The 16,057-nt window shown below is 38.3% G+C and overlaps 1 protein-coding gene across 3 annotated transcripts in view; it reads left to right on the forward strand.

The window, feature by feature from the left end:
* Window positions 1-16,057, forward strand: part of LOC117788294 (IQ motif and SEC7 domain-containing protein 1) — a 36,161-nt gene that overhangs the window by 5,493 nt on the left and 14,611 nt on the right. The window contains exon 2 of one of the 3 annotated variants that reach the window (XM_034627014.1): window positions 8,591-8,650. The exons of 1 other annotated variant lie outside the window; for it this stretch is intronic. In XM_034627014.1, the coding sequence (XP_034482905.1) occupies window positions 8,591-8,650 (60 nt within the window). Of the gene's footprint in view, window positions 1-7,991; window positions 8,651-16,057 lie in introns of those variants that run through there. One more of the 3 variants, XM_034627020.1, reaches the window with a different exon arrangement.

Here is a 16,057-nt window from a genome sequence, read left to right on the forward strand (position 1 = left end):
AATGCCATCATTCTACGTCTCTTTCAGCAACAACAGCTGCATTTACTTTGTGCCAGCTTTTTCTTTCCGCTATTTCCGATTCGTCTTAATGTTTTTTGTTTTTGGGGTCATGTGTTGAGGGCACGTGGCTCTACGTCGAAGTCGTCAATCAATTAACGGCGCACCATAAAAAATGCGAGCGAAAATTTCTTTCAAAACAGCAATTAAAAAAGATGCATTGACTTTTTTTTTGTATATTTTCATATTTCTTTTTTTCTGTTTGTAAAATTATAAAAACATTAAAAAACGAAGAAAAATGGGCACAGAACGTGAAATAAAAGAATCTGTATTTGAACGTATTTTGCTTTTGGGCTCTTCTTGCCTCTTGTACATTGACCCAAATTCAATGCCTCCCCTCTGGCTATGTGTGTGTCTATGAGTGCGTACTTCCTTCTGCTGACCCCACCAAATACTCGATGCCAGTACCTCACCCCGCAGCATGTACCACGCACCACGCCTCATGCCTCATGGCCCCCCTTGCAGCAGCACGCCCCAATTGCTGCTGGTGCCAAGAAAATGCGTCGTTGCTTAATTTCCACACACACACACACACACATACACACAGTCTCTTCCTCTTTCCCCTTAGACACTTTATCGGTTTTTGAGTGCAGCGACATCAGCAGCAGCTTCCTCGACTCCCCTCCCTGCCCCGCATATTCAAAATTTAATTTTTTCGAAAATTAAAAGCACGTCAATTCAACAGCTGTGCGAGTGTGTGTGTGTGTGTGTGTGTGTGTGTGTGTAGGCGCTTTGCGATTTATATTTTTAGTTTATTTCTTGCCGTATTTCAATATTTGGGCTTTGTCATATGCGTACAACAACAACAACCACAACAACAACAACAACTTGCCACTGCCGCTCATCATTCATCAGCGGCAACACTTTGGGGCTTGACCTTAGCCCTCTCTCTCTCCCTCTCTCTCTATTTCTGTCTGCAGACCTCAAGTTGTCCACTCGCCAACGTCAATGGACGCAGCCAGCGGCGACAGCGTCCCCCTCTTCCCCTTCCCCTGCTCCCACTGCTTACTTCCAACTCTCTGCGCAGTCGCCAAGTGATTGGTGACCATCGACGTCGTCGACGTCGTCGTCGTAACGGCGCCGCTGAACGCATTCAACAAACGCCCACAATAAATACGAATATGAATACAAAATACGAATTATACGTTAACGAATATGAGTAGATACTCGTATTTTGTTTTAATGCTGTGTTTATGTTTATTTCATTCATTCAACAAAAATAAAAATATAAAAGCGAAAACGAAAACATGCAAATTGAAAGCGAATTCAGTTTTGAAGACAACATTTAGTTTTAAGCCAGCCAAGCAACGCTCCAACTTGGTCAACACCAGCCGGCCAAGAAACTAAGCGATCAAGCGACCAGTTAACCAGCCAACCAACCAGAAGATAGCCATTTATGTGGCCCATTAATCGATTGTCAGCAGCGTCGTCATATTGCCTTACCCTCCTCCCCCCCCTCCCCCTCTCTCTCTATCTCTTTCTTCCTCCCTCCCACTCTTCCCCCTCTCTGGACAGTCAGTGTCAGTTGGTGTCGCTGCCCAGTGCTGACAACCAGTTGTTGAATGCTCTCACTTTTTAATGGGGCATATTCAATATGTTAAGATAAAAGACTAATTTAAAAAATTATGATATTGTTATGAATACATGTTTTATATTATTAAGAATTTAATTAATGTTTAATCTGTTAACATTTGTACTAACTATTTTTTTAAGCTATTATTCATGTTGTTTTAAAAGTTTGATTTGGATATATTAAAGTTTTTGTGGAATTAAGGCCACTCAAAACAAAGTAAATTTCTTAAGAAAAAGATTCTAGAATTTTGTTTTAATTTTAATTTTAATTTAGTGATTTTATTTTAAATTTAAATAATTAATTGCCTTATAAATTTTTCCTAAACTAGCGATTGCATTAGTAAACTAACGATTATTGAAATTTTCAGTAATAGTTAAATTGTAACAAATTATTATATTTTATTGTAATAATAACGATTCTTTGACTCTACTTTCTGTATCTCGTTTTATTCATTTTTTATTTTTTAGTCTTTATAAATAAAATATTTAATAATATATTAATATTTTTTATTCATAATATCTCTTAAATATAAAATACAATAATGAATTAATTTTGCTCAAGACTAAGTAATTGTCACATGCATATACAATAATTTCTATTAGATGTATTTAACTTTATTCATAATATTAATATTCTAAGCAACACACTTGAAACATCACAGAAACATTTTCCAAGTATTCACATATTTACTTTGCACACAATGTGAATGATATTTCCCAATCAATAAAGACATTTTCCATGTGAATCAACAATTTCTTATTCTACTTTTACGTTGATTTTAGATCTTAATCTGGAAATTGAAACCCTTTCCAGTTTACACATTGAGTGCATTCAAACTTCGTGAGCTTACAGACATTTGCTTTGATTTCTAGTTACTGTTTTTGCCTTTGTTATTATTACAGTTTGTTTGTGTTGTTGTTGTTGTTGGTGGTGATGATGGTGGTGTTGTTGTTATTGCAGTTGCAAATGTTGTTTCTACTTAGTTGCTCGTATTATGACTCTCTTTGGTGCAATTTGCTGTTTAGAGAGTTGTTGCTTTGCCTGCCGGACCTGTGATTATATTACAGAGCTGTGTTAAGTCGGTTTTGTGGTATAGAAATCATCCAACAACAACATCAATATCAGGCATCATCGTTATCATCATCACGATGATGATGAAGTTCATCATGTTGCCGTGGGAAGGCAAACAAAATGTTTATATCGATTGAAAACGGTTTTTGCCAGGCATCTCCCACACCAATGCAGGATTGTGCATGTATTTGTTGCATGCCACATTCATTGGCACTTTCATGAAAATTAAGTTAACGTTAATTGCGTTGCAACTCCCTCAAAAGTCAACTCACCTTCACTTCTTTCTTCTCTTTCACTTTAACTGTCTCGCTCTATTTTAATTACGGCACCCAATTAACACAGCTTCTCCCGTCCCACGTCTCCCCTCTCCCCCCTCCTCCTTCCAGCGCTGCCACTTGCCTCTACACGTGACAAATTGATGCAATAGCTTGATTCCCAAATGTTTTTGAATAGCTTTAAAGTCTCAATTCGTGTTTGTCATATTAACAACATGCAACAGACTCTTCAATAACTAAGCCAACAAGCGCCCCCACACACACACACACTCACACACACACACACGCACACACACACTTATACACACACACGCACACACAACACAAGCTGATATGTAAATATGTACAATATATACAGCTTTGTGTATACCAAAAACAACATCAAGGCAACGCAGATTTTCCTTGTGGCCGCCGCGTCGCAAACGCTCTAAAAATAGAGTTTAACAAACTGTAAAAGTATTCATTCCACCACATACAACGCACCCAAAAAAAACACTCACAAACACTCACACAATGACACATTGGGGATGACGCGTTGATGCAACCAAAACCGCCTCCGACTGTTCTCCTCTCTGCGCCTGTATGTGTGTGTGCGTGTGTGTGCTTATGGTTGTTGTGCCCATTTCATTTCTCTCAATCTCTGAGCTCTCTTGCAGTTGCAAATATGCAGCAAAATCTCAGCACACTTTTCCTATGCCCAACAAAACGTCATCGTCCTGTGGCAGTCACATCATCTCACCTCCCTTTCCCGCTCAGACTCCCTGCTGCCCCTGCAGGGCATCCCTTGTGGGTCCTAGGTGAGGGGGTTGTGCGCGGGGGCGTTTTGCGTGCATCTTTCCCAGTGGAACAACGCTCGGCCCAATGGCACTTCTTTCATTGCGTTTTCTCCTCTTTGTTCTTGTGCATCGTCTGCTGCTCTACAAAATAGAGCATCTTCGCTTTCGTAAGCAGTTTGGCAGACAAAAATTTTAAGCTTTTTCCTTACTTTAACTAACTTAGATACAGAATAGTTAACTTTTATAGGAAAAATTTGTCTAATTATATTTCTGACAATAAATGTAATCGTAATATAAATCCAACAAATTTTACTTAAAAATTAAATATCAGAGTTAATTTCCAAATTTTTTCAATAAAATAGACTGACAAAAATGTACTTTATATAAGTTAGATCCTGAGTTTCCTAGAAAAAAATAACATATTAAGCATTTATCGGAGTTCTTGCCAAAGAAAACATATCAAACTTAAGATTCAACAAGTTGAATTTTCCATAATCAAATTTTTCAAGTAAATCTATTTTACTAATCTTCTTTATGTTTCTCTAAGAATTTACAGTCAGTTTTCAACGGTAATAAACAACTTAAGAAGATAACTATGAGTACAGATAAGATATCTGTTCTATGTATTAATCATTTTCAAGCGACCTAATCACTATTACTAGTTGAATTCAAGCAACTCAAAAGATAATTATTACTTTTTTAATTTTGTAAAACATTATTTTTGCACGTAGAACTTTTCGTATCTATTAAATTTGCTTCAGCTAACAAAGTTTATTATTTTAAGTTAATTAATAGCTAATGTAGGGCATTTAATAGTCCTTATTGGATATTGTTTTTGTTTTATAATGTGTCAAAGACCGTGTTTTCAGGCGCCTCCACCCCAACATGTACTCCAGCATGTTCTGCATCATGAAGTGCACTCCGTTGCGTTGCACCCTGCCTCTTCCCCCTTCCCCTTTCCCTTCCCCCTTTAGCCCTTCTTCCCTATGTGCCCCCTCGTTGTGTGTGCTCTTTAGCGTTTGCTGACTTTTACACAGATGACAGAGAGAGAGAGACAGAGCGAGAGAGAGAGAGAGAGAGGGATTTGCATGGCAGCTGCTCCATTTTCACAAGTTTTCTTTGCAACTGACTGACAGCTACCACTGCAGTTTCCCTCTGAGTTGTCCTTAGGAATGCAAGTCTTGATTATTTATTTACCATAATTAGCTGCCATGAGCAGAGATAAATTTTGTAGTTACATTTGCTTAAAATGGACACTCCACCTCTCATTTCATCTTAACTCAACTCAGATAGCTAATAACTTGTCATATTTTTCTGCTGGAAAATTCCTTTTCTTTTACAGTTCAGACAATTTGCCTACTCGAAGTTGGTCGTCTTCGTCTTCGTCTTTGTCATCGTTGTCGTTGTCTTTGTCGCGTTGTCTCTTCTTTTTCTGATTATCTGCTTGTCTTTATGACTGCAGCTCCATTTCCATTTTCCATTTTCATTTCGAGTTCATTTCGATGATAATTCTGTGAGATGCTTTCAGTTGTTGTTGTTGTTGTTGGGCTGCTGCGCTTTTGTTTACACTTGAGCATTCTGTGAGTTTGTTTTTCCTTCTCATCTTTCAGTTTGTTTGCTTGACGCTTATCCCCCCTTAAAGCGGGCAGTGGTGGGGGGATAAGTCCACGGTTTTTATCTAGTTCAAAGTTGGTTGCAAGTTGCATTTTGGATGCGTTGTCGTGCTGCTAATGCGTTTGACCCATTTCAATTGGGGGGCGTGCACCATGCAGCATGTTTGCTCCCACACTCCACTCCACGTTCCACAATCCACACTCCACTTGTCCACTGCGCTTCAAAAATTAATCCATGAGAAGCGCATTCACAACTCTTTTTTTTTGAACTCTTCTTGTTTTTTTTTTATCTCTTTTTTCACACAATAAAATGCACAAAGAAACTGACTGAGTCAAAGGCGGAGGCGGAGGAGGAGGCAGAGACTGTGGCAAGTTAGGGAGGGGCATGGTAGCGGTGTCGTCTCACAATTGCAGTTTGCAGTTGCCAATTACCCGATGCTCAGTTCATGTTGTTGCTGGCGATTATTAAATGCTTATTGCCGCTTCTATTTGAAAAGCAAGTCGAACTCAAAGTCGAAGGCAATGGCAAAAGTCTCATTGGGCTAACCTCGCCAAGCGTCAAGTGGTTGTTGTTGTTGTTATTATTATTATTGTTGTGTTGTGTTGTGTTGTTGTCGGTGCATTGCATGCAACGGGGCCATAGAAAGTGCAGACAGACCAACAACCAACCCCCACCGCCACCGCCACCTCACACCCCCCATAGAGCAATTGCCGACACTCGAGCACGCACAGACTAGGGAAAGGAGTTTCCAAAAGAAGTTCTTTTTCAATTCGTCACCATTTCTGGGCTTACATGTATTTCAACTTAACTCTTAGCATGAGTTTCAGCCATAAAGAAGAACCTAATAACGCCTGGGAATTGTGTGTAAAAATGATTTATTATTGATGTCAGCCAAGGTTTACTTTGGGGCTAAAAGATATACTATAGAGTATATATTTTATAATATCTGTAAGTTTTATTATATTAAAATATATTAAAATAAAAAAAAGTGTTGTGGGAAAATTGTACAGAACCTATACATTTATCGATTACTAAAAGAATATTTAAAGAGACTGATTAAAAGGATTGTTTATTTATCGAAATTGGTTGTTAGATATTTAGATGTATTTTTAATAACCAGATTTACACTATATTAAATTTATCAATAATATTTTATCCATGGCTATTATTTATTTAACTAAAGAAAAATTAATCTTTAAGAGTTCTGAATTTCATATTAAAAAAAGCGATAAAATAACGGGTTTTTTTATTAAACTTTCCCAATATTAATAATTTTATTTTTAATATTTCATCCAATTCTTATTTTTCTGGAAGTAATCAATCATCGAATTGAAGAGTGTACCTTTTACTTATCTGATTAAGTGGAGATAAATGAAGAAGATAATTGTTTTGAGATTGTAATAAGTGGATAATTATGTTTTATAGTTTTTTTTTTACAGTGCATTCAATTATATTTACTCACAGTTGGCAACGCTACACGCGCTCTCTTTCGCTTGCTGTCTCTCCGGTCCCGCTCTCTCTCTCTCTCTCTTTCTCTCTCTTTGCTTCACCCCAATTTTGGCAAATAAGGGTGGGCAATAAATTTCGCTAAAGTCTTGCCTTTCTACGTGCGGAGCAGCATCTTAAGGACGCAAGCACTCAAAGCTGTTGTTGTCCTTAGAAAACATTCCGGATTCGCTTTGCTCACGTTTATGCCAAGGATATTATTATAAAGTGCGAAGGCATTTAGAACCACCCTTAACTCAGAGACGCTGCAAGAGAGAAACAGTCTGATAGAGAGAGCGAGGTATTTATCCCCCCTTTTTGCGCTCCAAGCAACAACAATAATAATAATGATGGCTTTCAATTACGCTCTCTCTTTCTCTCTCGCCCGCTGCTCTCTCGCAATTGTTGGTAATGGACTCGTTTGGAGTTTAAATGATTTTGAATGCTCACATAAAACTATTTAATGGACAATTGTAAAATTAGTTGTAGGTAAATGAACTGCAGCAGTTATTGGCCTGGTCTAATCAGAGCGAGTGTGTGTGTGTGTGTGAGAGTGAGAGGGTGGGAGAGCGGCAGCAGCTGTCCTGCAATGCAATTGCTGTTGCATAGCTGCAGTTGCAAATTGCAAGTCAGGCCAGGGCCACGAATGAAGCAACCACCGAGCTCAGCAAATGTAACTGAGACGGAGACACAGAAAAACAACCCGCAACACATCTGTTCCATCTGTTAAGGGTCGCAGTCGCTCTCTGTCTCTACAGAGGGTCGTTGTCTCTCTCTCTCTCTCTCTCAGTGTCTCTCTGTGGCTTCTGCTCTCAAGTTGACGCCGCTTTGGCTCTGTCGACGCCTTTAGTAACGCTCCCAGCTCAGAGTTCCACAGCCCCGTAGTCAGTCTCGCAATACAGTTAGCCGACGTTAGTTTTTCGCAGACGCTTTTCCGCCTAGCAACATTTTCACAAATATATATATATATAGCAAAAAATATATATATATATATATGTGTACATATAGACCCATGTAGCTTCAAGTCAGCGCTAGTTCTAGTGTTCTTCTAGTGCCTAGTGTCTAGGGATCCCAGGACTTTTGTCTAGTCTCATTACGTATCCGAAAGTCGCGCGTGTCCCTCTGTGTGTGCGTGTGTGTGTGTGTGTGTGAGTGTGCGGGAGCGCCTGTCCCGTTTTTATTTTTTGCAAACGTCCGCCCGCCTGTACCCCGCCTCCTCCAACTTTTGCTTCATCGTCGTCGTCGTCGTCGTCGTCGCGGCCTGTGTATGTATTCGTTTGTCTGCGGCCAACCCCGGCAACAACGTCGCCTCCTCCTGGCCACAGGGCGTTAATAATGCGATGAGATTTCTTTTACACATACAAGTACATAGATAAACACATTTATTTAAAAAAATATAAATACATATATGTATATGGATTATAAATATATATATCGCGAAATTGGCCCGCCTTTAATACAAGTGAAATTTTGTTGCCGCTGTATCGTCTATTGATTTTTTCTATCTATCGCTCTGGTGCCAAAGTGTTGTAAACCGTCCATAAAATCAGAACCTAGTTCCACAGTAACCGAAATAACAACAAAAGCGACAACAATTCCGTTTCATTAGACACTGCCCGCAGCACTAAAGGGTCTCTGTCTGCCTTAACTAGCCACAAACTCGTTTCAATAAAACACATCTACAAATATATAATATATATAAAGGCAAATTCAACTATATATCTATACAAAATGAGTAGCTATACGGCCGCCCAGTACTACAAGACCACCAATATGATTACCTCCAATGAGATCTACTGGTAAGTTTCATTATCCTTTTAGTTTTTTCGTTTCCACCATTTTTGTTTGGTTGCACTTGTGTGGCATCCGCCCACAAACACGTCCAGCTCCACCCACAACACCCCCGCATTGCTCCTAGCAGCCGGCAATCAGTTCAAGGTTCCCTTTGACGAGGTCGCTTGTGACGCAATAAACGCCTACACACAGTTGCGCATCCCATTGAAGCTGTGCAGCAACAACAAAAATCAATGACATCTCCACTGTTTGTTTCTATTTCCTCCTGCTCCCCCTTTTTTTTTTCTTTCCTATAATTGCCCACACAGTGGTTCGCCCACGCTGCCCCACCCTTCGCCTTTGTTGGCCCACACACGAACTTCATGTCTTGTGGGATAACAACAAAAGGCAGCGACGACGCCCACTGAAATGACGCCCACACACAATGCACTATTTCTATAGTCGAATTGGATTCCATTCAGCACAGAAGTAGGCAACACTTTTTATCATACACGTTTGACAGCTGAAAGTATGCTACGATATTGCTATTTTATATACAGCGCAAAAGTATGCTACGATTTCTTTGTGGGTCGTAAGTTCACTTGGAACTTATTCACCATAAGTTTATAATAAAAAATTATGAAAGAAAGACAGAAAGACTTTTACCCAATTATAAATCTCAGATGAATGTAAATTATGCTTGTAGTGCGAAAAAAATATTATTATTTTTGTCAAATTCATAATAAATAATACTCTCTTCACTACCACCTTTTTAGTTCTTCACAAGTTATTTTCCATTAAAAAATGTTAATTTATTGACTGTAAATTTCCGAACTAATGTATATTTTTTATATAGAGAAAAACATGTGTAAAAACGAAGAAAAAATTTTTAAGCATTTTTGACAACTAACTAAGTAACGTAAATAAATAAAAGTTTTATGAACAAAGGCTTTTGTTATAACTGAACTGTCAGGAAATTCGATATGACAAGCTCAGCTTATTTAAAAAAGCATTCAATTGGAAAAAAAATCGATTATTTTGGCATGGAAATAAGCTCATATCCTTTATACACACACACATACATCAGTTAATAAATGTGGGCAGCACATATTTGCTAGCTGACAGTTACATAAAAGCATAGCTACTAAAGCCTTGAACTCTGACATTTTGGCTACACACAACATGCCAACAAGCAACAACCAACAGACATGCTAAACGTTACAAAAGAATCATTTACATAACATGCGATAAATAGAAGTACACATGTATACAGATAGTATATTTGGAGGAGTACATAACATTTGTGACTCTCACGATGAGACACGCGCTTAAAAATTCCATGATAATAGACACGTGATTATATGTACATAACTGTCAATAGGTCTTCGAGGCAAATGCAACTGTAACAGCCGAACATTATCTTGTCTTTGTATTCCAAAAACTACTGCAATTTACGAGTGTCGTCTAATTGGTGGATAACATTTTCGCGGAAAAATAAAATAAAGTAAGGGCAAAAGGGAAACTGATAGCAAATATGTACGTGTGTAATCTACTATATAAACTGTCTATAATAAAGCCGATAGATTACCTTATTATCAATTTATAGTTACTGCAGCTAGAGCTTTAAGCTCTCTGGGTTTAAGGGTTGCTAAGCCCTATTTCTTGTCTTGTTAATTGTATTTAATTGATCTTAATTATTGCTGAGCAATTTGCATAACAAGCTAATTGATACTATGTACTATAATTGTGTTGGTTTCATTTTTCTTCTTTTTTTTAGTTATTAAAAAGTTGATTTTTATTATGGCTCTTGTGATATGGCCATGGCTGTCTTTTTTGCTTAAGCTCGCAATTATAATAATTATTACCACTTTTTCGTTTTGCAATAATCAAAGTCGATGTACAACAAAACAGACCTCAATATTAACCATAAATGACATAAAAGTTATTAACTATTTGTCCATACTAAACTTAAAATTTAAACCAATAAGGAACTGCATGGTCTACTGCGGGTTGTCATAAAAAAAATACGATCGAAACCTGACTTACTCATCGCATTGATAAATCACATAAAACCAAACGAGATTTCAGTTTGTTATAACAAACAAAACTAGTTAAATATACTATACGTTGCTTCATTTTTCTCTATTGCTAATTGTATAAACTTTAAGAGAGGTTTGTGCATATGTACAGAAAGAAACTAATGGAAGTTGGCACATTATTGTGTACTTAGTTAGCAGCAGCTACTTAGCATTTAATCATCTGACATATGGTTCAAGTGATCTTTAAGCTGTCACAATCTATCTCTTTCTACAGCTGTAGCTAAAGTTTAAACTCTCGACTTTTATTTCGAAAGTCATGCTATTTAAATATATTCCACTTGATTTTATTGCCTTTGTTTCGAGATGCAAATGTCAAGTTCAAAGTGTGCCTCAACTTAACTGATCCACGTGATCTATTGTCTCTTTTTTCTCTCGTTTTCGCACTCTCTTTGCTATACTCTTAGACGTCATTTGCTAATTGAAAACCAGGCTTTAAGTAGTCTTATCAATATGAAATCGGGTGCCGATTTCTATGGCTGCCACACGGCATCCGCTGGAGCTTTTTTTTTAGTAGGCTTCTGGGTTTGTAGGCCTACGCAAATGTGTAAATAAATTCAGCCGAAAAGTCGACGAGCATCAAGAAAGCATCTAAATTAAACTGGAAACCAGCTAAGAAGAGTGGCAAACGTTACCAACCGGCTGACGTCATGTGTGGGTAAAGAAGAAGAAGAGGGGGAAGAGGAGGAAGCGTTGCTTCAGTTAAACTGCCGGTTGCCGGCAGACCAGTTACCAGTTCTTGTAGCAATTGCCGTTGTTGTTGTTGCTGTTACCCATGCTGTTGTTGTTGTTGTTGTCGTCCTAGTTGTGTGCCAAATTTCTGGAGTTCCAGTTAGTTGCTTGACGCCGTTGATTTTGCTGTGGACATCACACAATGAATGCATATGCAAAGCAAAGAGAACTTGGCCAAAAGTACTTTGCCACTGCCCTGTAATCAGCAGGCGTAAAAATATGCAGTGTATGCTATTATTAGAGGGTATTTCGAATAGTTGATAAAGGCAGATACATGTGTATTTGTTGGCAGCACAAAGAACTCGTTTAACATTTATAAGTTAACTAACAATGATCGATTACTTATACATTTAGGTGTACTAAAATGTTATTCATGTTTAACGATAAATGTCTATAAATCGATCATTTAATATTCAACTAATTTATCATAATTGTGGAATGAGAAATGAGCTATAAAATTTTGTACATTTAGCGGAAAAATCAATGATATTTGTATATCTATTTATACATGTTTTATTGTGCCCATAAATAAGAAAATTTATAGTATTTTTTGAATACTCAACTGTAAATTGTTGTAAAAAAATTAAAAAGTAATTATTTTATAATAGTAATAATAGTAAAATCATAATTAATTATTTATAGCATAAATACAGATTTATTTGAAGAGAAGAGGAATCAGTAAAGTATCTACCAGATGCGTTGAGTATCTAACCATTTAGCAGTGCATCTGCAAATTTCCTAACACCGCACTTAAATGTTCTAACTGGTTTTTCCTCCTCTTTTCAATTGCACAATAGCGGCAATTGCATTGTGGCTGATTGTTGCTCGTTGTATTGTCTGTGTGAATTTGCATTGAATTGGAAGCTGACGAAATGTCGAAATCTCGCATTTGCAAGGGCTGCTGTGATTTATACACTCTACCCAACCCCATACCCCGAAAAGTTCATTAGCTTCTGTGGAAAGCGGCGTCAGGTTGCCAAAAATAGGCAAAACTAAGATAAAAGAGTTTCGCATAATGATGTCCAATTTGGGGAAACTGATTATGCAAAGCTTGGCGAGCTCAATTGAATTAATGATGATCATCACGTAGATGATGATAATCTTAGTCTCAGTTAGATACTAATCTTTACTAGCGGCAGCTGAGAGTTTCAATTGCATGGAGCATAAATAAATAAATAATAGGCTGCTAATCGCTTGTAAACATGAATTTTTCCAATGAACATTTCGATGAGAAAGCAGACAAACCTACTATATAGTAGGGGTAAAGCGGGGAGTGTGCAGGGAGTGAAATGACGGACGGGTGGAAATGGGGGCCAGGTGGGTTGGTCTGGCTACGTGATTTAGAGCCTAACGAGCATAGAACCCTTGTGGGCGCACTTTCCCAACCAACCAACAACCAACACAACAATCGTGCCACATGAGCCAACAACAGCAGCAGCAACAACAACAATAACAACCAGAGCATTTTTTGGCCCCGCGGCGCACGCTTCTCTCGTGATTGTTTTGTGATTGATGAAGGCGACGCCAGTGGGCAGCCAAAAACCAGCGAATAGCAACCACTGCCAACGACAACAACAATAGTAACAACCACAACAACTACAACAACAATGCTTCATTCATGGCCAAGAAGAAACAAGTGAAGTGAAGTGTGGCTGCTGAAGTGCAAGTGAAAGTGAAGTTTTTGGCGGCGCTACGTCCGTCAGTTTGTCCGTCCGTCTGTCCGTCCGTCCGTCAGTCGTTCGTCGTGTACTTCAGCGGCAACCACAAAAAAAATTTCCCACTAACATAATTTTCAACAGCAAAAGATGATAAAAAAAGAGCAGCGAAAAGATGAAAACAAAAAAATCATTGCCCATTTCCAATTGTTGTTGTTGCTGCTGCTGCGGCTGCTGTGGATCGTCATTATTGCTGCTCATCTTCATCTTCATTATTGGCGCCTCTGTGTTTGCTACACATTTAATTAAATGCCCTGCCAAGAGAAGAGTGAGAGTGAATCTGATCGTCTATTGCCTTTTGTCGCAACTCGCGATCTTTGTAACTACAACTCACCTTTGGCGGATTAGAGATGGGCGCAAAAGGGCCACAGAAAAAGTAATACCATTATACAGCTTAGTTAATGACTATAGTAAGTAAATTATGTATTTACTCTACACAAATAAAAACTGTCCCCATTTGTGGGTAATTCCTCTTTGCAACCCCGAAAACAGTCCACAAATTGAATTTGAGCAACAAACGTAACTGTCATCTCTAGGTCTGGATGGGCACTGTAGAGGCACGCTTCATTAACCGCAACCGCTTGTCTCATTGGCATTGTCTCAGTCCAGAGCTCAGCGTTCACTTTCTAATCACCCAAAGTCAACGTCAACGTCGTCGTCAGCGTCAGCGTCAGTTGGCAAGTCTGTGGCAGCCATGACCGAATGCAATCAACGACAGCTCCGACAGACACGCAAGTTGAAGGTACTGCCCCGAACATATATGGTACGGCCTTATATAGAAGAAGAAGAAAATGGAGAAGGAGAAGGAGGGTTGCAAGCTCTCTCGCAATCGTTGTTGTTGACTTTTTTTTTTTTTTTGGGGAGGTTTGAAGGTCTTTTGGCCCTGCCATATGAATATATAGTATATGCTTATACATATATTTATCCACAAATTGGGTTCAGACGCCTAAGGTCAAGTCAACAATAGCGAAAACAACAACAGCAACTTAACAAGAGTCAAACAGGCAGTAATCGTAATTGTAATCGCATAGTTAGTAACTACATTCGCTATGTTTACTAATGAAATATACAAAACGATTCATATGTAAGCTTAACACGGGCTGTTCGAGTAGTTATAGAAATACACAAATATTTGAGCAAAGATAAGATAAGATTAGTTAAATGAAAGTTAAAGCTAAAAAAATCGATATATTATGAATATTGTAAATAAAGATAAGATTGTTTCTTGAGTCAGTAAATCTTTCTTAATTAATTTTTAAAAAGGTTTTTTACATTTTGAAATGTTGTATGAAAAAGTTAGATAAAAAATAAATAAAAACAAAATAAAATTCTTAGAGACTCTTAAATATAATATTTACAGCTTAAATACAATATATTTGGTTGAAATAAGTGTGTACAAAAACTTATTAAAAATTTCGATTTACTTCGATTTATAGCAAATGTATTTACAACTGTTTGTTATATTTAAGGTGTGACTATTGTATTAAACTACCCTCGCACACATGGAGTAATTGTTGTTGCTTTTAGGTTGCTTGTCATCATCGTGGCTGTTGTTGTTTATTGTTTCATAACAGCTGAGACAAAGTCAGGCAAAGGGTAAATGGGTTTTGTGTACCTTGTGCCTAATGCGTTAATATCATCATCAATGCTTGCAAGCTAGCTCATAGATACATACATAGATACAGACATAGATACATGTGCATAGAAACTCGTATTGTAAGTTATGTTTATGTTTTGTGCAGGTGTGTGTGGCACAGTGGGCACAACTTTTGGTTTTTATGACTTTAGTTTTAACGATGCCAGTGACAGCAACGTCCGACAACAACAGCAACAAGCAAGTTTCAATGAAAAGTCAAAACAGGCCGCAGGTCCGGATATAAATGGTTTGTTGTTCACACACTCACACACTCATTCACACACATTTGCTTATGTACATGTATACATGTATGCTGTGGAATACACTCATCATTACGCTTAACGCTTGGCTCAGTCTCAGTCCCAGTCTCAGAGTCAGCCCCAAACCCAGACTCAGTCAGCCATTACGAAGCCCATTTTGTTAGTAGCCCGCCGCAAGCGACTAACTATCAAAAGTGCCTCACAGTTTGCGTTTACAGCGGCCATAATGTACTCGTATTGTAGTACTACGTACAGCACATGCATAAAAGCACATACTGAGAGAGCGACCAGCAGAGAGGCAGAGAGGGAGAGCAGGAGAGAGAGAGAGAGCACCTCCGCCTACAGCCGCCCCCGTTCGCCCTTCACCGATGTGGTCGTGAGTCACCTGAGCGTAACGTAAGCGCAGCTTATTGTTATGTTTGCTCGTGTGCTTCGGGTACTTGTGCTCGTTATTTTTTTTTTTTGGCACTGAACACACTCGCCTGTTCATACGTTCGCTCGCTCTCCCACTGCAGTTGTGGTGTTGGTTTGGTTGTTGTTGTTGCTCTGAGCAGCTGTTTGCGACTGTCTCACAAATTTGTGCTATTGTGTGATCGCCTTTTGAACAGCGAATGTGTGTGTGTGTTTATTTTAGTCAGTGTATTTGTCTGTGTGTGTGCATGCAAATTTACACCTCTTTTTACAGCAGCTTTTAGTTTATCGAATTATCCGATTTGTTTCACTCTTTTTATGCCATTATCCAATAAAAGCTGACAAATCAGCCATAAACTGGTGCATTGCAGATGTTTCTTCCATATAAATAAAAGCTTTTACTGGTAATTTGCTGAAAAAACTATTAGTTTGCAATTACAATTAGTCCCACTGTGCAGCACATACGTCAATGCTCACTTTTATGACTCTATAAACGTCGATACAGGTGTATGTGTGTGAGTGTGTTTTATACATACTGCAAGTGTTTCGTTTATAGACTGCCAATTGTTTTCGGTAGATCAAT

Source organism: Drosophila innubila, assembly GCF_004354385.1.
Source record: "Drosophila innubila isolate TH190305 chromosome 3L unlocalized genomic scaffold, UK_Dinn_1.0 0_D_3L, whole genome shotgun sequence".
Classification (NCBI taxonomy): Eukaryota; Metazoa; Arthropoda; class Insecta; order Diptera; family Drosophilidae; genus Drosophila; species Drosophila innubila.